Source organism: Aphis gossypii, unplaced genomic scaffold, assembly GCF_020184175.1.
Source record: "Aphis gossypii isolate Hap1 unplaced genomic scaffold, ASM2018417v2 Contig00971, whole genome shotgun sequence".
NCBI classification, from domain to species: Eukaryota; Metazoa; Arthropoda; class Insecta; order Hemiptera; family Aphididae; genus Aphis; species Aphis gossypii.
The window spans coordinates 5,681-32,880 of NW_026083389.1; the positions used below are offsets into that span (position 1 = coordinate 5,681).

Genomic DNA, 27,200 nt, shown 5'->3' on the forward strand with positions numbered 1-27,200 from the left:
ACCGAATACTAAGAAAACACTGATAATGATTCCACAGCTGGCCGGCCGCACACTAACGCCTGATAAGCGTCAGCCGACGAAGGCTGCAACTGTGGAACGCACCGTTACGTTTACATGAAAATGATAACATAAGAAAACATAAACTACCCGCATATGGCGGGAATTCAAAAAGAAAAACATTGACTGCATGCGTAGACATATTCCCCCCCTTGAAAGACTGTGTTCTTTCAAAGAACGAGACAATAATACAAATGTTTAACAAATTAAGAAATACATAACATAAAGGAATTTATATTGACACTTTACAGTGTCTTACAGTATATACTAAAAACTATTGGTCTTCGAGATCTTCATCTTTGGGATTTGGTAGTGGAGCAAGCTTGACTACTGGGCGTCGAAATTCGGTACCAGCTGAGTTACGGACAGTGACCACTCTGACCACGCCATCAGCGCCAGGATGAACTTCCTTGATCCGCACTAATCGCCAATGAATTGGAGGTGCTGTTTCATCACGGAGAATGGCTAGGTCACCAATTGATAAGTTTTTGGACATTTCTGTCCAACGTCCTCTACGTTGAAGTTGTGGCATGTACTCAGTTGACCATCTTTTCCAAAAATGCTGCAAACGTGACTGTATGAGTTTAAATTGCCTAAGTCGATTGTCCGGAAGGTTGGACACATCTGGTTCAGGTGGCAAGGTTAGTGGAGAGCCAATTAAAAAATGACCAGGAGTGAGTGCACTATAGTCTGACGGATCAGAAGAACTTACAGTGATTGGACGAGAGTTTAATACCGCTTCGATCCGACATAATAGTGTGCTTGTTTCTTCATAAGTGAGCAAGGCACCGTTACTAACTCGTATGAGATGCTTCTTGGCTGATTTCACCCCTGCCTCCCATAGGCCGCCAAAGTGTGGTGCAGATGGGGGAATGAAAGTCCATTCAATACCCAAAGTGGTTAATTGATCTTGGAATTTATCTTCTTTGTATAGATCCGTTTTCCATGACTTGAGGATTTTGTCAGAACCAGTAAAGTTTGTGCCATTGTCACTAAAAAGATGCGTACACTGCCCACGTCGAGAAATGAAACGAAATAATGCAGCTATAAAGGCATCAGATGACAGATCACGGACCAATTCAAGATGAATAGCTCGAGTGACCATGCAAACAAAAACAGCAATGTAATGTTTCAAAGAAGCAACTCGCCTGAGACCGCTACGAATGTTAATTGGGCCACAAAAATCAACACCACTTTTGATGAAAGGACGGCATGGAGTGACTCGAACTGCTGGTAATGGCGCCATAAATGGTTGTAAGAATTTGGGATTAGCACGAAAGCAACGCGTGCATCCATGTACTACTTGTCTGGCAATGTTCCTTCCACGTATAGGCCAGTAAATTAGTTGCATGTTAGCTAAAAGACCTTGGGGACCGATATGCAAAAGGCGAATATGCTCATGTTCAAATATCATTTTTGTTATTTTATTCTTAGTCGGTAGCACTACAGGAAATCTTTGACTTTCAGGAACTGGTGCGTTAGCAATTCGACCTCCAACACATATTAAACCGAGCTGATTAATGAACGGATTTAGACTATTAAGACAGCTGCGACGGCTGACCTTACTCTTCTTAGCCAAGTCATTGATCTCGGACTGAAATGATAGACTTTGTGCTTTGCGTAGCCAAAAGATTTTACTGCTTTGTAGTTCACTAGCCTTTAATGGACCGAAACGAGGACTACTGCTCTGTTTAGCTGTAGGTTTGCAATTATGAATAAATCTCTGTATGTATGCTGTAATGCGCAATAGGTTAGTCCATTTTGAACATCTCTCCAGGAGCCATTGTGAATTAACCTCTGTGACAGCTAACGCTAAATTTAATGGACGTAACTCCGGTAGTTCATCAGTAGGAATGAAGCGATTTGGCCAGTAGGTGATATCTTGTTGGAGCCATGATGGACCACACCACCAGATACTGTCAGAAGAGAGTATCGATTCGACTGGAACTCCTCGAGATATAAGGTCTGCTGGGTTATCAGAAGTAGGCACGTATCGCCACATTTTAATTTCAGTCATATCTCTGATTTGTGTTACACGGTTAGCTACAAAGGTTTTGAGCTGAACTTCTGCTTGAATCCAACCAATAACTACCGTTGAATCCGTCCAGAGATTGATATCAGTACTTTGAAGTGCTAGTCCAATACGTGCAAGCTCAGTTCTGGCTTCTACCATGAGTTCAGATAGTAAAAGGGCACCGCATAGTTCCAGACGAGGAATAGTGGTAGTATGCATGGGTGCCACTCTTGATTTTGACATTAATAACCTTACTTGTATCTTAGCATCAGCCAGAGGGGAGCATAAGTAGATACAAGCACCGTAAGCTTCCTGCGAAGCATCGCAGAAGCCATGCAATGTGACATTAGAACTTAACTTAGAAATCACTCTTCGCGGAATAGACAATTCTTCAAGGGTCTTGAGGCTTGAGTAAAACTTTATCCAACGACCTTGCAGATCTGGTGACAAAGTGGAATCCCAATTCAATTTGAGGGACCATAACTGTTGTAGGAACACCTTTCCCTTTATAAGTACAGGTGATAATAATCCCAGCGGGTCATATATTCGGTTTATGTCAGAGAGCAAAGATCGCTTGGTCATATTGCTTGGTGGCTTCCAATTGGCAAGAGAAAAATGGAAGGTGTCAGAGCTAGGTTGCCATGACAGGCCAAGGGTGCTGACAGTGTCTTCATTAGTTAGTGACAATCGATAGGTTGGTTCTGCACTGGTTGTGGAAATACGAGACATTAATGTAGGAGAGTTTGAGCACCATTTTCGAAGTGGAAAACCTGCTTCTTCCAATATCTTGCTAATCGATTGGTACAATTCATAACATTGATCGTCGTTCTGTCCACCACTCAACAAATCGTCTACATAAAAGTCTTCTGAGATGATGCGTTGAAGAGCTGGGTCATTGGTTTGACGGGAGAGCTGCATTAAACAACGAGTAGCAAGGAAGGATGCAGATTTAGTTCCATAGGTTACAGTACACAGCTTATAGTCTTGAAGTGGTTGATCAGGACTTTCCCTAAAACATATGCGATGCAGGTTACGGTCATTTTCATGGAGTAGTACCTGTCTATACATTTTTGCGACATCAGCAGTGATAGCTACTGCGTGCAGTCTGAATCTGAGTATGATAGATATGATGTCGGGTTGCACCTTTGGTCCTTTAAGCAGAATGTCATTTAACGAAAGACCTGAGCTGGCTGGAGCAGAACCATCGAACACCACTCGAACCTTCGTGGTGATACTACTATTCTTAACAACTGCATGATGCGGCAAGTAGTATGTTGGTGCGTGGCATTCAGAAGTTGTAAGTTGCATGTGACCCATGGATAAATATTCTTGCATAAATGCTTTGTATTCTGCTTCTAGGACCTTGTCCTTGGCAAACCGTCGCTCTAGATTGAAGAATCTCCTTTGTGCCATGAAACGCGAATCTCCAAGCAAAGATGGGTCCTGACTGAGAGGAAGTCGTACTATGAATCGACCAGATTCATCTTGCTGGAAAGTTGAAGTAAAGTGGTCTTCAGCAGACTGTTCTTCTCGGCTGCGTTCATTGGCCTTAGTGGAGAATAATGCTAAAGCTGATTTGCTCGACATAATACATGTTGAAGTAAGATTGTGATTGGTTGAATCAAACAATTCACCAGTGATGACCCAACCAAGTTTTGTCTTGTGTGCAATCAAGTGTTCACTAATTGTTGCTCGTTCACCATCAAATATGTCGTAGAATACACCTGATCCAAGGAGACAATCTATTGGAGATGTAACATGAAACTCAGGATCAGCTAAGTCATTTTGTATGTGTTCAGGTATGTACACCTTGTTAGTGTTAATATGTTGTGATGGCAAATTGGAAGATATTGTTGGTAATGAATGGAAAGTTGCTGAAGATGAGTAACTGCTACTTCTTGAAGATATTATGGTAGGCATAAGACGTTTGGAAGTCATTGAGGTTGAACCAATTCCAGATATGGATACTGTTTCATTAGCGCTATCTAATTGCAATCTTTTTGCGCAAGACACAGTGATGAAATTAAGCTGAGCACCTGAGTCTAGTATTGCCCGACATGGTTGTAGTGTTCCAGCTTTGTTACTAATATATATGACTGCTGTTGCTAACATTGATGTAGTAGAATACTGCATGCAGTTAACTGAACAATTTTGTGCATACATGACTGAAACATTGGGTGGTTGTTCATGAGGGCCTTCAGCTACTTTATTGTCATCATGCAACCTGGTATTATGTTTTCTGCCACATGTATGACAAGAGCCATAGCGACATTGATTTGCTTGATGACCTGGTGCGAAACAATTGAAACATAACATAGCATTAGAAACTACTTTACTGCGCTCAGGCACAGTCATATTTAAGAATTGTTCACAATTGAAAAGCTTGTGTTGACCAGAACAAAGACGGCACTTGGCGACATAATTTTGACTGGTATTGTTCGGATTAGCAAGTAGAGCTTTTTTATATTGTTGCTTAGGCATGTTGGAATTACTCAATGGAACGCTGTCTTTTATAGGCTTATCTACTTCACCAACTTCATATGCTGATACTCTGCTTGCTAAGAAATGTTCAATTTCGGCAAATTTGGGTAACTCTTTTGTAGCTTGTCGGAGTTGCCACTCACCCACAGTTATGGCATCTAATTTGGAGCATACTAAGGTAATCAACCAAGCATCCCAATGCTCTACTGGTTGTTTTAATGCCTTTAAGGCACGCACTTGTGAAATTACATGATGATGTAACTTTCGAAGTTCAGTAGCAGAAGGTTGATTAACTTGCGGTGTAGAGAATAGCGAGCGAATATGAGATTGTATTATCAGTGATCTGTTTTCATATCGCTCTATTAGAGTGTTATATGCCATTTGATAGTTTTCTTCGGTGGTTGGTATTGTACGAATCACTTCTGCAGCAGAACCAGTAAGACATGACTTTAAGTAGTGTAGACGTTGAACTTCGGCTAAGGCATTATTGTTGTGGAACATAGCGTTAAATGTGTCCAAAAATGAAACCCAGTTTTGTAAATTTCCATCAAATGATGGAGCAGGTATTGCTGGTAGCTTCATGGTGTCTCGTACAATGGTTTGAGAGTTGGATTGTGTACTATGCCTATTAGATGATGATTGTTTGTTCTTATTTATGATGTCAATAATCATTGCCTTTATAGTGTAAAACTCATTTTCAACAATGGAACGCTCATTCAGCATCTCCGTTGTAGCCTCCTCAAACAATTCAATCTCCATTTGATGTTCTTCAAATAATTGCATATGGTCCTTGAGTTTCTCCAATCGCACTTCTAACTGAGTAAGTGATTGTGATTCTATATTGAACTTGGTGACATATTTTTTAATAACATCCATTGACCTACTTGCTGAATTTCTCTTCAAAATCAACTTCCTTAACTCAACTGGTACCGGTGTCAAGTCTGATTGAACGTTGCTGCTTGCCATGTTGATTGAAGAGTTGTTTACAAAACAGTTGAGTAGTCACTTGACCACTTGACTATGCAATTTTTTATACAATGAATGGATAAACAATAAACAAATTAGCCTAATAACTAGCTGCGATTAAAATTATAATTATACTGTATCCTGCTCGAAGCTGACCAAAAATGTTAACGCATAAAGTGTTCACCAAAAGGTAAAAACAACTTGGGCGCAACTTGATAAATAATAATAATAATAATAATAATAATAGTAGTGGACTGTATAATTATAAGAATAAAAGTATAGTTAAATAATAACAGTATAATTAAACAATAACAATATAATAATAATAGTAATAATTATAAAGATCACAGCCAGTTATAACTTTACAGTCTGTATAAAAATAATAATAATATAAGACCCGTCGGTCATACACAAATAGTTGGCCGACCAATACTCACATAACAGTTGAGACACACATCTGGTTTTACACCCACGCTACCGCACCAGGGCCTGTATTTAAGTCAAAAACAATTACAATACAATAAACAAAAATTGACCCTGCGTACGTGCGAATGTGTGCCGACAACTGTTGACGAAGACTTCACAACAAAGCACACTGAATGCAGCCGGGACAGGATCTTTAGCGTACACTACTGTCCCCACGAGCAACGAGGTACACCAAAACACGTTGAATCACTAAACAAATCGCTGGTAATTTTGACCACCCTAAACTGGGGAAAACAAATTAATGGTGGCAATAAAATTGCAAAGAACGATAATTACCAGACGATGAATCACAAAATTCACAACAACGTGGTTTGGGACGACTGCAAACAGAACATAAAAACTAGTGTAGTGTTGTAGAACACGCAAAAACACGAGCTGTGTAGACAGCGTAAGAAAGTGAAGTGAATCATATAACGGACGAGAACAAACGAAAGAACGAAATGACTGGTCTTTCAGTGTCACCACACTAAACAATAAACAATGGAAAAACTAGAAACTTTGTGACACTGAAAGCATGACTAAATGAAAAACTTAAAGTTTTGAACATAACCGAATACTAAGAAAACACTGATAATGATTCCACAGCTGGCCGGCCGCACACTAACGCCTGATAAGCGTCAGCCGACGAAGGCTGCAACTGTGGAACGCACCGTTACGTTTACATGAAAATGATAACATAAGAAAACATAAACTACCCGCATATGGCGGGAATTCAAAAAGAAAAACATTGACTGCATGCGTAGACACATACTATGTACTTCCTTAGAATCACTAGGATTTAAAATGTTGAGTTTTAATCTGATAATTATGATTCAGCTCACTAAAAGTTTTCTATCTGAAACCTTCATCATTAATATTTTTTGCAATATTACCTCCAACACGAGCAAAAAATTAATTAAAAATATTAGTGAAATTTTTTAAGTTATGGATTTTCCTACTCATCATTGATTTCATTAAGAATTATTTGTTTTTTTAACTTTAGTATTAACTAGGTATTAGAATCTATTTAAGCTTCTACAAGATCCAATTCTTTTTTGTATAATTACCAGCTGATTTTAATTGTGTTCCATAATAACATTAATAACATCATTAATAATTGTTTTTAGAAATTTTATTTAAGTTATTCAGAATATTTTTAAAAATAACATAATATATTTTATACATTATACTGAACATTATTTACAGGATTGATGAATAATTTTTATAATACATTTTTTCTCTAACTTTAATGGACGTTATAAAAACCTAAAGAAATCCATAGTTTAGCTTAAACTTATAATTATTATTATTCTTTTCTCTTAATATAATTTTGAGAAATAATTTGTTAATGATACAATTTAATCACTCGTATTAATATTAATAATATCAACTGGACTACTAACATTTTTGAATTTCTAGTGAACATTTCAATGTTTTTAAATAAACATTTAATTCATTATTAGACATAATATTTCAAATTTTTAAATTATCAATATTAATATTTAAGATTAAACTATTAAAAAATAAAAATAAATTACAAAGTGATTTTAATGTTTTATTTCATTATTTGGTATATTTATATAATCCTTTTAAAATCAATTTAATGTTTATTATGGTATTTTATACTTTATAGTCAGTTAATTATAGTTAAATTACAAAATATATTAATAATAATTTATACGAGTAAATAGTAGCTAAATAATAAAATTACCCAAGTATGTTAAAATAAAGTTTTATTAACAGTAAAGTAAAAAACTATCTATCATTATATATTATAATCATTGTCAAACAATTAAATTTCGTGTAAAACTATGAATATTTAATAAAATTTGAATTTTAGTGTATTAAACACGTTTTTAATTCAAATTACATAGGATAAAAATGTTATAACTTAAATTTAGTACTCAAATTCATTGTAATCGTGTTAATTGTGTCTCCTGAAAAACTACGAAAACTGTAATAATACGCACTGTAATGTGTAACACACTTTATGTGACGATATAATATGTTCTAAGTCAAATTTCACACGTAATTATAATTATTTTATTCTACTTCTCTCAATAAATGCAAAACTTAAAAGATTATAATCAATTACTTACCTTTTTACTGTCCATTTTTAAAGAAATTTTGAAATACAATTTAAAAAACAAAACAATTAAGTCAATGTACGTCTTGTTAATAAATCAATGCAACAGCGTTCTGATGAATGAAACATATCTCTGTAAATAATTTATTATAATCCCAATAAAGATAACATGATATTGAAAATAGTGTTATAGTAGATAGACTATATTCATTCTGGAACAATTGGATTTTTATACATTTAAAAAACGTCTTAAAATTAGCTTAAAAATTAGCTTATTTTAACATTTTTTCCTTCCAAATTTCATTACTTTTTGTATACAAATTTCATTGATATTTTACTTTTATATAAAATTACATACATTTCTCGATATAAATTTATATAAATAAATTGCAAACAAACAACACCAATTTCCGTTTTTTTTAAATATGTACAATATACATAAATTATATATATATATATATATATATATATATAAATTGCTTTTGTTTTCAAAAATTATATAGCTTGTTTACAGCACGACTTTAACTATTTCGTTTATAGAATAGTGTCATTATTTCGTAATATCAAGCTTATGACGTCATTTTTATAGTATTTTCTGGAATCTTCTAGATTAGTACCCCGTAATATTGTGTCATGTTTTTCGAGGTTATAAATATAACCCACCGCTGAGTTTTTACTCATTTGCGGGTATACTGTAGTCGTCCTCAGTCGTCCAAAGTACTATGACAGTTTATGTACATAATAATTTTTTCAACAGAGATCTTTCAAGTGTCATTTGTTTACAATTTAAATATTTACAAATAAAATGTTAAATTGAGATGTTGTGTATGTTGAATTGAGATGTTGTGTATTTTTGATTGAGATCTTGTGTATGCTGGATTGGGATGTTGAATTGTAATGCTGTCTTTTCTGTAGATGTTGGTTTGAATGGTGGTTTGTGACTTTTTGTAGATGATGATTCCTCTGTAGATGTTTACTTGTATTGATAACCTTTGAAGAAACTTAGACTTGGAAAGTATATTAGTTGTATAAAACAAAAGAATTATTTTTAATTTTGTAAATAATTTTTTCTTATAGATAATGATTAATGATAATAGTAAAATCGTTAATTTTTATGAAAATGTCAAAGTTTTAAGAGAATTGATGAATTTAATAAAAACCTGTAGAAAAACTATAGTTAATAATGATTCAATATTATGTGAGTTATGATGTTATATTAAGCATCATGTTAAGAGATTATATTTTCCTAGTTTTATTAATAGCTTTTAAGTGATTAATAAAATTATCTTTCTCTTTATCTATACTAAAATGTCCCCAGGCTAATGTATTTGTTTCGCCCTTTATTAAGTATCTTTTATCGTCAAACCAGTTTAGTCCAGTTTTAGTCTGTTTTACTGTATGAATTTCATGTTTTTTACTTTGTATCATTGCTTGATTAATATTTTTACATATATTGTTTTCTAGACATATTTTATAATCATCATGTGTTATAATATTTTTAACTATTCCATTTTTTACTCCTTTAGCTTTTTTTATTTCTATATTAGATGTAAAAACTTTAATTGTATAAGATTTCGATGCTAATCCAATAAATTGTTCTATAATTCGTCCATTTAGTTCATCTTTAAATTTACCTATTACTTTTTTATTAACTTGAGGGATTCCATAAACGTTATATTTATCATAACCAGATGTATCATACTCATTGATCATATCTTTCATATCTTCATATAAGTCTTCTGTTTTTACTGTAATTATTAATGAATCGGTATCTCCATAATTATAACGTATTTTATCTCCATATCTTTCTTTCAATTTATAATAGAAATCATACATTACAACTTTCGAAATTTCAAGAATACATACACCTATATACATTGGTTGATTAAAAATAATTTCTGTTTTGTTCATTTGAACAGCAGCTAAATTTTTGCTAAAGAATGTAGATTTTTTAAAATTAGTTTTTGAGACATATTTAGTATATTTAGTTTCTTCTGAATTAATTTTATATTAACGTGTTTTCTAACATCCATCATTGATCTTCCAAATACTGAATTATTCATTGTTTTATAAAATGCTATATCGAAATCATTTGTTGCCATCTGTCTTAACTCTGTATTTTTATCTATATATACTTTCATCCAATCAGATTGACTAAATTCAATAACTCTATGTATTTTTTTTAGTCTTAAGCCTGCTCTCAAAGCTTGCTGTAGATTTGAGTAATGAATAACATAGTTATTTTTATCATATAATGTAGTAAATAATTTTGGTAATTTTTGATTATCTATTATATTTTCAGGACAGTATGGTAAATCGTTATGTTTTGTATGGAGTTCTTTTGGATAAATTAAATCTACCTCAAATAAATATCCTTTTTTCTGATTATCTTTCATTTTTAAAATAATGTTTGCGTTAAAATATATTGGTTTTACCCACTTAAACCCACCATATGGTAAATGTTTTGACATTGCATCCCCATATAAATTGTTAGCATCTAGATATTGTATATATGTTGATTCTTTATTTTCATTAAATTTTTTTCCCATATATTTATTATTTGCTTTACTATATCTGTTTGAACATTGAGATAAACCCCCCCTTTTGGCTCTTTCGAACATTAATAACATATCTATATCAGTTAACAATTCGATTTTTTGTCCTGTTGTCTTAAGCATACAATCCCAGGCAAATCCTGGAGTAGTATAATACCAAGCAGGATCTAGTCCATATGTTTTTAATGATTTTTCTCTGAAATACTCCATTATATCAGCTAGTAAAATTACATCTATTATATTATATAACATATTAAATTCTTTTAAATTTTTTATATTGAAATATTTCCAAATTTCCGTAGCATAATGATATTCATCATCACTAATATGTTTATTATTCAGTAAGTTATAAAAAGATTCTTTTGGAGGTAATTTTGTTTCTTTATATTTATCTACAGAATTCATATAATCATATGGAAAAGCTAATTTTTTAGTTAATAATCTAAATAAATATACCTTTTGTAATTCAGTTAAATTACCAGGTATTTCTTTCTGAAACCATTTCTTTAAAATTTTAAAATTATATAATTTCATACTTTTGGCTAATTCTGAAAGTGAGTTAGATAAAAATTTGTAAGAATCTAAAAATCTAAGTTCAATATTCTTTGTAGAATACTGTATTTTTTTGGAAAATGAAATATAATTGTCTTCATTATTTGGTAAAAGGTCTATATTATCTGTATCATTACCTAATTCTCTGACTAATAAATGAGAATCATATCCTGAAAAATTATGAAAGAATACAGGAATAAATTTTGGGACTTTATAATTTAGATTACACCTATTATGAGAGCTCCTCTATATAACCCCGTTAAATGATCATGATCTCGAACCTTATCTTCAGTATATAATTTTTCTTCACAAATATGGCATATTGTTGCATTATCATATTCTTTTTTTTGTATTTCATTCAGTTCTTTAATTTTCTTAATTTTATTCAAATATTTTTTAGATGCAAGTATAGCATCTTGTTTTAAATATTTATATATTATTTCCGGAGAATCTTCTCCAAAGTATTCTAAAGAGCATTGTTTCCAATCATTATCACTATTGACGTATACAATAAAGTAAACAAAACTTATTGCAATATGTTTCTGAATTTTAATAGTACTATATTTTTCTTTTTTATAGTTTATCTGTGCTATAATGCTTTCAAAATCTGCATAAATTACAAAAGGTACTTTCATTTTATGGTTATAATTTTTAAATTTAATAATTTTATTTTTATATGGTAAAGTAATTCTTGCTACTTTATTTGATTGACAATAATTCTTATGATTTGATAGTTTTAATTCAGTTTGAAAGCTATTTAAGCACATTCTACAGAGATATCTTTTTTTATGATCTTTTGTAATTTGATTTCTAATTAAACTCCATAATTTCTTGATTAAAATATAATGTGTGTTATCTTCATTCTTTAATAGTAATAAGTCAATATGCACTCTTTTTTCATTTTTGGTTACAGTTAATGGATTGATTTTGTAAAATTCATCATGATGATATACATTAATAGATAGACCTCCTTCAATTAAGTTTTTTTTATTTACATTGTCTACAAATCCAGGTATTTTATAAACTGCCATCGGATATTCGATTTTAACTTCATTAAATATATTTTTATATTTTTCATATTGGTATACTCTTTGTGGATTATTTCCAGGTGGGTATAAATGAGCTAAAATTGACCATAAAAAACATTTATTGTCTTCATTTTTTACATTTACAGTTGATTTCTTATTAGCTATCTTATCTGGGGTTCTGATATATGTACTACCTCTAATAGGATCATATTTATTAATAGCAATATTAAGGATGTCAATTGATTGTAATACCCAATTAGAGCCTGCTAAGTTATCAGATACACGTTCATGTTCATATAATATTTTATCATTCATATTTTATATATTTCGTCCATATTTGATTCTAAAAAAATTTCATAATTTGTTGTTTGTAAGTATTTAGATTCTATTTCAGGACTCTTCATAGTACAATCTTTTTCATAGCTTCCAATAACACATAAATTAACTTTTAAGGCATTATGTATTGTCAACCATTTTTTAATAAGTGATAGCACAGGTTTCTTTACATCATCCATAAAACTTGATAAATCTTTAGCTCCATATTCGTTTTTAATTTTGAATTGGGTATATCTATTTTTAAAATTATCTTCATAATATACTGGTTTGTATTTATTAATGGATTGTTTTTTATTGGATAATACTATTATGTCTTCATGGAATTTAAATGGAATACCAGTCAACCAATAATTTTTTTCCTCATTAGTTAGTTCGAAAATAATTTCTAATCTTTTTTCAATATATATAGACTGTTTTATTTTCTTGCTTAATATTTTATACAGTTCTTTCAATTTTAGTTCCTCAGTTATAATATTTTTCCCATTCTTTATGCATAATTTGTAATTTCTTAAATAGTGCTTTATTTGATTATCACTTTCGTTTGAGTATTTATTATGTTCTTGAAAAAATTTAAACCATTTTGGATTATGTATATTTACACCTTTATTCTTAATATATCTTATTGATATTTGATTGTGCATTATTTATTATTTATTATTTATCAGGTTTATTTTTTAGTTTTTGAATTCTTATATTCCTTAAATTTGCTTATACAGACTTGATAAAACCTGTGTTTTCTTTGTCCAATAATCAACAAATATCTGTTAAGAAATAAAGTGTATATTAATTTGTGAAAGTTAGAAGTTTTAAAGTGTTTTTAGGATTAAATAAGCAATAAATTCATCACATACTACTTTATTACCATCTTGATCAGTGATAGATAATTTAATGTTTTTAAAATTCATTACATTTAAAGGAATATATTTTACATCATTAGGTATATATTGGCCTTCATTATCACATTTAATAACACATAAAACATCATCATCTCTGTGCAAATATTTTTCAGTTTTATGGTTAGAAATGGATTTTTCAATTATATCACAGTGTATTTCCAGGAATTTATTTACAAAATAATGACCAAGTATAATATCCGATCCAGTATGTGTATAAGTACACTTATCATCGAATCCTAAACTTAGTCTTAAATTTTCATCCAATAAATAATAGCCATTAGATGTAATTGAAATATAGTTGTTTATTAGTTGTATTTTTATACTTGAAGGTAATAACTTATTTAATTGAGCAATAGTGTAATTTCGCTTTCTTAATATAATATGGTCATATATAGTCTCCATAGTACCATTTATATCTTTTAAAAAACCTTGTGTATAAAATTGTAGTTCAATTGTACCAGTAACAGTTCGATTAAATGGGGACTCAGTTGTATGGTCTGTGATAAAATTAAACAATGGAATTCCCAAGGTATTTAATAAATAACTATCGAAATCATATTCATAGTTAGTTGAAATCTTTAAAAATTTGTTAACTATTGTAAGTTTAGTATTTCGAGTATTTTTGTCACAGTTTAATAAGTCTTCAATTTCCCTTATTGAATAGATTCCAATAGGCATTTTATAAGTAGTCAGTACTAATTTTTCTGTTTTGACTGTAAACTCACAGTCTTTCTCTATATTTATATAATGCTCACCATTTAGAGGATAGTAAATCATACTTTTGTTACTTATTCTTATAAAATTTAGATCCTTAAAACCTAAATATTTCTTTAAGTTTTCGTCTAAATTATAACAGCAAGGAGATTCAATTTTTACTTTTTTACCAACAAAAGATATGACTAATGGATTGATTAATGTGTTTAACTCTCCTTTAGTATATTGTCCACTTTTTATGTTAGTTACATTGTTATTAATTGTTATTTGGCAATCATTTTCAATTTTAATTAAGTTATAAGAGTTAGTAAAAGATATAGCATACAGTCCAATAGACATATCATTATTTTCATTGTATATGTAATGTTCTAAATGAATAGATCCATTTATGATTTTAATTATCTTCATTTATATTAATAAAATTTATTCAAATTCCATCAAATGGACTGTTTGTCCATTATTAAGATTTTTTTTACCTTTATATATAATAAATATTTCAAAATCGTTCATTTCGTACAAATATTGAGAAATAATATCTAAATATTTATCTGGTAAAATGAGTTTATATTTATTATTCAGTATTACAGAAACTCTGTTTCCAAATTTAGTGTTAATTATTTCAAAATCATTGGCCTTATACTTTTCATCAACGTTTAAATCTGATAATTTAATATATTCATACTTATAGCCTTTTTTATTTAATCGTGTTATTAAAGGAATTGAGTCAGACATTTTTAATTTTTTAATTTTATTTTAAATATTTAATAGGAAAAATTTTAATAGAAAATTAAATTTGATAAGTTTTCCTTATTAAATGGATAATTATGAGATTACAGCATTTCATTTAGATGATAGTAGATCAAGATCAATATTTCCAATACCTATGAGATGTTTAATTATAGGTTCATCTGGATCAGGAAAAACTAATTTATTATGTAATATATTCTTAAATATTGGATACATTATAAGAATCTTTATATTTTTGCAAGATCAATTGATCAACCAATTTATGAAAAACTGAAAGCAGTATTTAATAATATAGATAAAATTGAAGCGCATATTACTGATGATGGTATAATATCTGTTGATGATTGTGAGCCAGACAGTTTAGCTATTTTTGACGATTATATTTTAGGTAAACAAGATAAAATTAAAGAATATTTTATAAGATCCAGATCAAAGAATATTTCATGTATTTATATAGGTCAAAATTATAGTTTATTAGATTTACAAGTAATCAGAACGAATTCTAACTTTTTGATTATTTTCAAGCAACCCAATTATTATATTAAGAAAATATGGAGCGATTTTATGAGCAACGATATGACGTTTGAAGAATTTAAATCTATATGTTCAATTTGTTGGAAATTAAAATTTGGATTCATATCAATTGATTTAATAAATAATCATATTTACAATAAATTTGATAGTCTGAATGTAAACGATCTAGGCTGAACGATAGACCCGTTTATAGAACGATAAACCCGTTTATAGAACGTTAAACCCGTTTATAGAATGATAAACAACCGTTTTTAGAACGTTAATTAAATTTTATTTTTATTAAATGGATATAGAAAGAATAAGAAAAGATCTTGAAAACAAGATTGATAAAGTAAACAAGATTAAAGCTGATAATAAGAAAGTGAAAAAAGAGGAGGTAAAATTACGATTGAGGAAGCAGATAGAGTAATTCGGCTTAAGGATAAATTGAAAAAGATATACAAAAATGCAGCTTTAAAAATATATATTATGAAGAGGAAAAGGAAAAATCTTTCGGACCTGTAACAAATGAATTAAAAAATATTGTTAATGCTGTAAATGAAGTTAAAGAAATAAATATAAAAACTGATGAAGATATCCAAAAAATGTTGGTTCCATATAAGCGACCGGAAATTTTACAGTTAACAAATGATGCAAAAACACCAATTAAATCACCTTTAGGAATTAAATCGCCAATTAAGAAAAATATGTCTCCAAGTACAAAAATACTATAGTATTAGGTCCATTAACATCAAAGTATTTACCAAGAATAGATGATTCAGTTTTTGGAATATATTACAATACTCCAAAAAGACAATATATGATTGGAAAAGATGTAGTAAATTTTAAAGATGATAATTTAATTATAAATGGAAAAATATAAGGGAACAGAAGGATTATTTAGATTATTAGTATATCCTTTATACGCATCCCCTAATTTTTATACAGAAGCAGATTTTGAGAATTATAAAGATATATTAATTCAAACTGATTCAATGTATCAAAATAATGATAAAGGAACAGGACATGTTAAATCAAATAAAGGAGATAAATATATGAAAATGATTTCTGGAATATTTTATGGATTACCTGAAAATATAGCCAAGAAGGAAAAAAATAAATTATCAAAAAAGATAGAAAATGATTTACAAGTTGAAGATGGAGAAAAGGAAGGAGGTGGTTTGGGAAAATATTCAGAAGATCAAATAGAGTACAAATATATTCATAATTTAAGAGAGTTATTAAAAAGATTATATTTTATTGCTAGTGAAGAAAAAGCAGGGAATAATAATTTTGACAATGAAAAACTTGGTGTTGTACATTTTTTTAGTAAAGAACTGGAAAAAATAGCTGTTACTCCTCAAGGTATTGACTATTTAATTTCATATGTATCGAGTTTACCTGAAAAAGTTGTGGAAGGGTCAGGACTTATGAATAATTTATTAAATAGTAAGTTTATGCCAGAAATTCATTGGCCAGGATATAATTATCTTGGGCCATTCACTGACTTAGAAAAAAATAAAAAACCAGTAAATGAATTAGATAAAGCTGCTATGGAACATGATTATTTTTATAAGGAACATAAGGATATTAAGTCAAGACATATTGGAGATAAAATTTTAGAAAATAAAGCATGGAATAGATTTACAGATCAAAATGCATCTTTAGGTGAAAAAACTGCAGCATTAGTTACTACAAATGCAATGAAAGTGAAAAGATATTTTGGAATGGGATTAATTTAATAAAATTATTTCTTATTAAATGAATTTAAATCTAAGTGATTCACAAATTAAAAAACTTTCAACAGCTTTTAATAAAGATACTGATGTAACAATTCAATTAAAATACACTCAAATTGAAAATGGCAAAAATATATTTGATTTAACTGATCAGCAAAAAAATAAATTAAGGAAGGCAAAAAACAATAAAAAAGGTGTAAGATTAGTTATTACAAATAAACAGCTTAAAAATAAAGTAGGTGGTTTTTTACCATTAATTATAGCAGGTATAGGTGCTCTTAGTGCTTTAGCTGGAGGAGCAAGTGCAGTAGCTAATACTTTTATAGATGTAAATGACAAGAAAAAGAAACGAGAAGAAACTGAAAGGCATAATAAAGAGATAGAAAACAATATCAAAAATATTAAAACATTACAAATTGGTTCAGGATTAAAAAAAAAGAAATTAAACCGTTAACAAATTATGATATAATGAGTTTTGGAAAAAATATTAAGAATTTTAGAGGTTGTTTTATGAAAGATGAGTTACCAAAAAAACCTTGGAAAAATGAATGTGGAATATTAAATTTAAATAATTCTAATCAACCTGGGTCACATTGGGTTGCCTGGGTAAAAAATGATAAGAAAAAAATATATTTTGATTCATATGGAGATTGCAATCCACCAAAAGAAGTTGTTAAATATTTAGGAAAGGACAATTTATTTTATACTACTGGTGAGTTTCAAAATTATATGATCCACCTATGTGTGGTCATTTGTGTTTAGATTTTATTAGTAATTTTAAAAAATATTATTAAAAAATTTTCCTCATAAATGGAAAGTATTTTTGGTAAGTATGACAAGGATATTATTCGTGAGCAGGATAAGATTTATGGACCCACGTCTTTATCAAATCTTAATTCTGTTAATCAAATCACAACTTTTAATATAAAAGAAGAAAATAGTTTCTTAAATATTAAAAAATCAAAATATCAAATTTCTGGCCGTGTTTTGCAAGCTGATGGTACTAATTATCCAAAGGGTTCGAATATAATACTAGTTGACAATTTTGTTGCATTTTTATTTACACGCATTGAAGTTAAAAACATGGTAAAATAATAGACACCATTGATAATGTTGGAAGATGTAGTTTGATTAAAGGTACTATTAGTTATTCTGCAGACCTTAGTGGACCAACCATAAATTGTGGATTTCAATCAAAATTTACAGGTGGTGGTTACTTTAGTGCTGTTGGTAAATTATCAAATTTATGTTTAGGATTTTTTAAGGATATACAATATCCAGTTTATAAAGGTGGATTTGAAATAAGTTTTTTAAGACATTCAGATGATGATGCTTTATTTAGAGAAAAAAATGATAAGAATGAATTACCAAGTGCTGGTAAAATTATTATTGATGAATTTAATATTAGGATTCCATATGTAGTTTATGATGACATGAATAAAATTAAATTGATAAATGAATTAACTTCATTATCTCAAAGAAATGAATATATGTTTATTTTTAAATCATGGCAGTGTATTGAAGAAAGAAGTATTACTGGCAAAACACTCACCAAAGATATAACAAATATGTATAGAAATGTTCATAATCCATTGTTTGCTATAGTAGCTTTTCAGACAGATAAATTAGATAATCAATTAAAAGATCCAATACAGTTTAATAATTGTAATCTGAAAAATATTTGGTTGGATATTGATAGCATGAGATATCCAGAAGAATTATTAAATTTAGATTTTAAAACTGAAAAGTTTAATATTGCTTATGACATGTTAATGGATTATAAAAACGTTTATAATAGATTACATCGAGATTTATCTTTAATGTATATAACTCCACAGCAATTTAAGGATACTCGGCCATTTTTTGTTATTAATATGAGTAGGCAACCATCACAGATCTCTGGATCTAAAACTAGCATTGTCTTACATGCAGATTTCAATGAAGATGTACCTGCTAATACAATATGCTATATTTGTTTAGTATCTGGTACAGAATTTTTTTATGATCTTGCCAATAATACAATTAGAGAAAATATTTAATAATAATATCTTAAATAAATGGACTATTGCAGAAAATGTAAATCTCAAACTAGAAGCATAGGTATTCCTGAATTTATTAAAAAGAATAATAAATATAGGAGAATATCAGTATGTAGAAAATGTAAAACTAATAAGAACAATATCTCAAAATCACCAGAGATTATAGAAGTTTATGAATTATTTAAGCCAGCTCGAAAACATTTTGAAACAAGACATTTTATACAAAGAGGTATAAATGATACTTGGCAAGCTGATTTGTACTGCTTTTATAGACCAAAGTCTACAAATAGTGATCCCAGTTATAATTTAAGGAATAAACATAATGAAATCAAAGTTAATGATAACCATAAGACATTGTATAAAGCTAATAATGGTTTTAAATATATTCTTAATGTTATTGATACATTTTCTAAATATGTATGGTCAGTTCCTTTAAAAACAAAAACTGGATTGGAAGTTGCTAATGCATTTTCACAAATATTTAAATATGATGTACCGAAAAATTTACATGTTGATAAAGGTAAAGAATTTTATAATAAAGATTTAAAGCAAATACTAAACAAACACAACATAACAATGTATAGTACAGGTACCGATAAAAAGGCTTCTATAATTGAACGTTTTAATAGGACATTAGGTGATAAATTAAAGAAAGTACTTTATTTAAATAATGTATGGATCTCTGAATTGCCAATGATTATTACACATATAATAATACATACCATAGAACAATAAAGATGAAACCTGTTAAAGTTAATATGAATAATGAGAATAATTTACTTAATAGTGTTTATAATTATGATATTAGTAATTCTATACCTAAATTTGAGATAAATGATAGAGTTAGATTATCATCAATAGTTGATGTATATAGAAATAAATTGAGAACAAATTGGTCTAAGGAAATTTTACAGTTGAAAAAGTTTTTAAGTCAAATGTTAATTATTACAAAATTAAAGATGTAGAAGGTACAATTTATGAAGAAGAATTACAGTTATCATTATTATAACCTTATCATAATCTTTGATAGTAGTATCATTACATAGAGTAATAGAGTAATAGTATTACCATTATATAATATGTGATAGTAGTGCCACGATATAAATTATTATTTTATTACTTATAAATGAATAAACTATATTGTTTTAAGTGTAGACAAAAACAGATAATGTTAATCCACTAATAATAAAATCTAGGCATAATAGGAAAAGGTTGTCTGCAAAATGTAAGTTATGTAAGAAATTAAAATCAGGATTTATTAAGTGAGTAATTTTAGTATTTAAATATTTCATAATATTGTTGAATCAGATAATGCAAGTTATAATATTCTTTTTTTATTTTTATTCTATTTAATAGTAGGTCTTTTACAGAATCAACGCCTTCAATTTTGAATTTTGTAATTATATTATTTACTATATCTTGAAGTTTATTTACTTTGTCTTCTACTCCCCAGATATATATTGCATACTGTAAGTGAGATTGAATTAAAGCTGAGTATACTGATTTCTTAAAACTTTTTTCATTTAAAATATAGAATATTGATAACTTTTTTTATTACTTATTTTGTTAATTATTTCATTAACTTGGGTGGTAAATGTTAGTTTTTTATCAATTATACATCCTAAATACTTATATTCATCTACATTTTCTAATTCAGGACAATTACATTTATTAACATTTGTACACATAAAGTCATGAATAATTAAATTTTTATTTGAATACTCTTCAGAAAAATCAATGTATTGTGTTTTAGTAATATTTATAGACAATTTATTCTCAACAAGCCAATTTATGACATTAATTAAATCTTCATTAGCTTTTTTATATAAATCAACATGATTATCAGCTTCGATAACTAACGCTGTATCATCTGCAAATAGTACTAATTCACCATTGATTTTAATTTTAGCTAAACTATTAATATAAATATTAAATAACAAAGGACCTAGGGAGGTCCCTTGGGGTACTCCACAATTAATAATTTTAGTTTCAGACAATTTATTTTTGATTTTTGTACAACATGTTCTATTATTTAGATATGATTTTAATAATTCCAACATATCTCCTCTTATACCTAAATTATCCAACTTCCTTATAAGTATATTATGGTCTACTGTATCAAATGCCTTTTTTAAATCAAAGAAAATTGTCATTTTGTATTTTTTTTCTGTTTGAATTAGTGATGTTAATTTTAAAATTGCTTTTTCTGTATTTCTACATTCTCTGAAACCAAATTGTGAATTAGAAAGTAATTTATTTTTTTCTAGGAAATTAATTATTCTTGAATAGATACATTTTTCGAAAATTTTTGATATATTTGAAATTAAAGAAATTGGACGATAATTATTTACGTCATCTTTTGGTAATCCATTGTTTTTGTATATAGGCGTTATTATTGCATGTTTTAATTGTTTAGGAAAATATTTTGTATTAATAAATAAATTAAATAATTCTGACATTGATGTGGCTATTGAATCTTGATTATCTTTTAAACTTTTTACATCTATATTATCCCAACCTGGTGATGTTCTATTTTTTAATGAGCTAATTCTTAATTTTATTTCCTAGCACAAATTGGTTCAAAGAAAATAGAATTTGGATTAATATTAGATTCAGATTTAATTTTGGAAAAAGGTATTTTAGAGGCCAAATCATTACCAATATTAACAAAATGATCATTTAATTTATCACAATTAATTTTGGCATCATTTTTATATTTATTAATTTTTAAAAAATAATATAGCAACTCCATTGCTTAACTGGATTATTTTTATTTATTATGTTGATTTGATTTTTAAAATAATTTTCTCTTGAAACCTTGATTAAATGTACTATTTTTGATTTATAAATTTTACCTAATTTATTATTATATTTTAATAACCTATTCCGAATTTTAATAGATTCAATAATAGCTGGAGTAATCCATGGATTTTTACTTCTTGCTGGAATTAATTTAATACCTCTAAAATTTTTTATACTTTGTATGTACTTACCACACTTCTCTTCCACGTATTCTTGAATTGTTGTTATTGATCCGTTGGGTGTAGTTGAGACCATGTCTGTCTAAAGATTCAGTATCAATTCGCTGTTATAGTACTTTGGACGACTGAGGACGACTACAGTATACCCGCAAATGAGTAAAAACTCAGCGGTGGGTTATATTTATAACCTCGAAAAACATGACACAATATTACGGGGTACTAATCTAGAAGATTCCAGAAAATACTATAAAAATGACGTCATAAGCTTGATATTACGAAATAATGACACTATTCTATAAACGAAATAGTTAAAGTCGTGCTGTAAACAAGCTATATAATTTTTGAAAACAAAAGCAATTTATATATATATATATATTATATATATATAATTTATGTATATTGTACATATTTAAAAAAAACGGAAATTGGTGTTGTTTGTTTGCAATTTATTTATATAAATTTATATCGAGAAATGTATGTAATTTTATATAAAAGTAAAATATCAATGAAATTTGTATACAAAAAGTAATGAAATTTGGAAGGAAAAAATGTTAAAATAAGCTAATTTTTAAGCTAATTTTAAGACGTTTTTTAAATGTATAAAAATCCAATTGTTCCAGAATGAATATAGTCTATCTACTTGTTATGTATATTGAACCATTTTAAAACACAGTTGATATAAATAACACATGCATTGTAGTCTTCGGCAGCTAGGGTACATATTGGTAAAAATAGAATGCAAATAGTATGATAAACAATGGAAATCACATATAAATATTCAAGATAATAAATTTATATTTTTATTTAATGATGTTTATGTAAAACATTCATTTATTTCATTTCGTATTTAAAAATTATATTATAAATTCTGATCGCAAATATTATGACGTATTACGGACAGTCCCCAAACTTACTATGTGTGCAAAATTACCTATACCTATTAGTTATTAGTATAATATTACTTACCAATATTATAATTGAGCTTTCCAGCCATCTACAAATAAATAAATAATTAAAATAAAAATGAAAATGAAAATAAAAAGCAGTAACGCACTGCTAAATATAAGGTATATAGCAATGGATGTGTTAATTTTAATAAAATAACATAAAATTATTGAATACGAGAAAGCGGAAAAAGATTCTGAATGAAGGCGGTAACTTGTTATAATTATATAAATTATAAGGCTATTATATTACTGAATACAAATATAATACCTATTAAAATTATTATTATTTTTATTAATATAACTTTAATTCTTTTTTTTTTCATAATAATATTAAAATTATAATTTTGTTATTGAAATTCACTTTTATATAACTATTAATATTATTATTATTTTTACACATAGGTACCTACTTTTTATTATAATTTGTATTATTTTATTTGATAACCTGAAATGTTATTGTTTTATTTTATTTTTTGTAAAAGAAATTACAAAATGGTTTATAATATTTGAATTGGTCTATCGATATTATCCTGTTGAAATCAATTAACTTGAAAATTCTGAATAAAAAACCATATTTTTAATAAAAACTATATGGGACTACTCGGGTGGGCTAAGTTCACAAGTTCAAAAGCTCACAGGCGGGGCCTGAGTGACTTGCAAATTCTGAAATCGAACTTGCAAATTCTTGCAAATCAAATGCTACTTTTGGTATAAATTTGAAACGTTTCGGACGACTCGGGTGGGCTAAGTTCACAAGTTCAAAAGCTCACAGGCGGGGCCTGAGTGACTTGCAAATTCTGAAATCGAACTTGCAAATTCTTGCAAATCAAATGCTATCTTTTGGTATAAATTTGAAACGTTTCGGACGACTCGGGTGGGCTAAGTTCACAAGTTCAAAAGCTCACAGGCGGGGCCTGAGTGACTTGCAAATTCTGAAATCGAACTTGCAAATTCTTGCAAATCAAATGCTATCTTTTGGTATAAATTTGAAACGTTTCGGACTACTTGGGTGGGCTACGTGAATTTGGCCCACCCTCTAATTACTCAAAAGCCGTTTACTTGCAAATTCTAAAAACGTGCTTGCAAATTCTTGCAAATTACTTGCAAAATATTGATGATGCTTTGAAGTAAATCCTATTACATGGGTGGGCCAACTTCACATACGTGTGAGTTCCGCTTAATATGATCACTTTGGTGCAGGTAATTTTGATTCTATTAACTGTTTGATTCTATAAAGCATTTACAACATTACACATACAATTTGGTTTGGGATTTTCATTTTTGATTCTAATAAACGGTTGATTCTATAAACTAGTGATCACATTAAGCGGAACTCACTGTATTTATATACCATTCACAATGTATTAAATTGTTATTCCTTCTGCTAAAGTTCTTGTACCCAACAAAAATGCTTACTTAAATTTTACTTTATTTTTTTACATTAAACTAATTTATTGACTTTTGAAATTATTGTTACCGAAATGTATATTTATTTTAAATTAATAATACTTGGAGCCTGCGAACAGGATTACATCGCGAACTACTTTCGGCGATTGACGAATAATTAAAGCATATTTGCGGCGATTGACCGATAACAATTTTTTTTAAGGTGTGTACAATAGGGTAAAAAATAAATATGTGTTGAAATAATTTTAATCTGTCGAAAATCGCGCTGATGCTCTCCCCGACTCATGTTCTCGTCATGGGGTTACTGTTATCGGTTTTCTGGTTTCTATTGTGCAGCACTTCGTTTGCCATGCTATAGAGATCGTCCATCGAGTAGTGTCGTTACGATTCGAGATTTTACATGCAAATACATACATCAAAAATCAAAAGTCGTGCAATAACATAAGCTATCATAACGGTTATATTCCGTAATATTTTAGGTTGGTTCGACGCCTTTTGTAATTTGTTGTCTCCGTCCAACAAATTTGTAATATAGGAAATTTACGTTCTCATTTAGCATCATTAGTTTTAATATTAGAGTGAATTTACCTATTACTGAACGATATAATATTTTTGTGTTTGGTGGAAATGTTTTTCAATACTTTAATTTTGAAGTAAGTTATGAGAATTTTTAAATTTGTATGTAATGTTGTACACCATAACTGGCATAACTTACTTTAAAATTAAAATATCAAAAAAAAAAAAACACAAGAATAATATGGAAATAACATATTATATAATAAGTGATAGTGGTCCTATCTTTCAGTATAAACAGTAGTGTATTTAGGCTTAGGTCGACCTAATTCAAAAAATAATTAAAAAGAGTTTTTAGATCTAAAAACTCTTTTTAATTTTGTAAATAAGCATGTCAAAAATAGTTTGAAAAAATTTAAAATTTGAAAATAATAAATCTTACTGCAGTGGTATTTATTCGAAACTATACGAGCCAGTAGAAATACTAAAAAAAGTATATCCAATATATTTTTCTGTAGAAACTATCGTTAAAGATGTTGTATTGATCAAACCAAAACAATAAAAAGAATTTATAAGAATTTCATTAATTAAACATTATTAAAATACCCCGTTGGAATGATACATGCACTACATTTATATTATTCTCGATATTACTATTTTTAGTTATTATGTTTGTGGTAGCAAAACGATCATTCTCGAAACTGAAAATGATAAAAAAATTATTTGGTGAATTATGATGGCAGAACATTTGAGTGGTTTATTAATATTATTTCCTTTGAAAATAAGCGGGTATGGCAATTAAATTTAGAGGAAATCAAATCAAGGCAAGTTTGCTTATACGAAGGCTCAAAAAGTTTATTTTTAACTATGTTATACAATGCAATATTGTTTTAAATAAATTTACTTTAGTGTTTAGTACTAAAACCATTAGATTACATGATCAACATAATTTCTATCTCTAAGGGGGCCACTGCCTCCTAGGGTCACCTTGAGTTTATCGCCGCTGAGTATTATATGCATATAGCATATATATAATAGCTTACAAACATAGACTTTCATCTTAAAACTCCCTACCACATAGATGTTTGCCAGACATTTTGCAGTATACATAAAACGTATACATATAATATTATGTAAACATAAATTTGTGTATATTATATTCATCGAATTCGTCACGGCCGCGGCTGTAGTTTACCACCCGCAAAAATGTCAACTCGCACCTTCACGCCTCCCCACCACTAATAGGTACATCGGAGTTTACTGAACGGCCCACTATGTTAACCGCTTGTTATAAAAACATGGTAAATATTTTTCTGCACCTCGTTGCACGCACGTTCAGTCTGCATCGGCCGGATGTCGATTGTTATAATTTAACATATTTTAATATTATGTACCTATATTATATTATTACCTATGCAAATCTCCGTTTGTCACTGAGAAATTCGAGATATCCCCGCTTGCGAGATTGGCCATATGTCGCTACTTACCTATATAACACATAATATAATAGCTATCGATAATACAATACATATAATACGGTACCTAATATCCAAATATAATATGTATATCACGCGGACGTGATTCTTTCCGGCACTACGAGCAGCGTGATAATGGGTTGGTGGGTGGGAGGATGAGAATTGCGCAAATAAGGCTAATTTTTTAGATTATTAGGTATATGCCCTATGGAATAATTGTGATTTTTAAGACGCTGCCGTAATTCACAGACTACAGACGTACTACGATGGCCTGTTAAATCTGACGGTATTTCAAATTTGGATATCGGTGTATCAACAATATTACCGGTTATATGATATTTCCGGTAATCAAAAATATCGTAGGGATCTCGTTAATTACCAACCTAAAATGCTGTTTCTTTATATTCAGTATTTTCGGTTAATCTATAATATAGTTTTCCCAACAGCTAGGTGGTATTCATTTAGACGAATGACTTAAAATTACAAACCTAACTAAGAATTTATACTTATTATTTGAACTAAATTTATTTAGACACCTAATATGTTTAATACCTTGTTTGGGTGAGCTTATATTTATCATTTGACTGAAAGTTCTATGAACACTTGACATGTTTAATACATTTTTCCCTCCCATTTTTAGAATTACATCATAACAATCTAAGATTTAAGATTAGCTGAGTATAATTATC

General features: G+C 28.9%; 2 protein-coding genes across 2 annotated transcripts; both read right to left on the reverse strand.

Moving 5' to 3' along the window:
- Positions 1 to 331: 331 nt before the first annotated feature.
- On the reverse strand, positions 332 to 5,518 carry LOC114132233 (uncharacterized). The gene has a single exon (XM_027997635.2). The coding sequence runs from the start codon at positions 5,516 to 5,518 to the stop codon at positions 332 to 334; it is 5,187 nt and encodes a 1,728-aa protein (XP_027853436.2).
- A 3,359-nt stretch (positions 5,519 to 8,877) lies between these two features.
- Positions 8,878 to 22,825, reverse strand: LOC126555646 (uncharacterized). The gene is made up of 6 exons (XM_050210547.1): positions 22,182 to 22,825; positions 11,406 to 13,301; positions 11,161 to 11,346; positions 10,750 to 10,857; positions 9,704 to 9,937; positions 8,878 to 9,032 (listed from the first exon to the last, which is right to left on the reverse strand). Exons 2-6 carry the CDS (start codon positions 12,517 to 12,519, stop codon positions 8,878 to 8,880), a joined length of 1,797 nt encoding a protein of 598 aa, XP_050066504.1. The 5' UTR covers positions 12,520 to 13,301; positions 22,182 to 22,825.
- Positions 22,826 to 27,200: the final 4,375 nt, after the last annotated feature.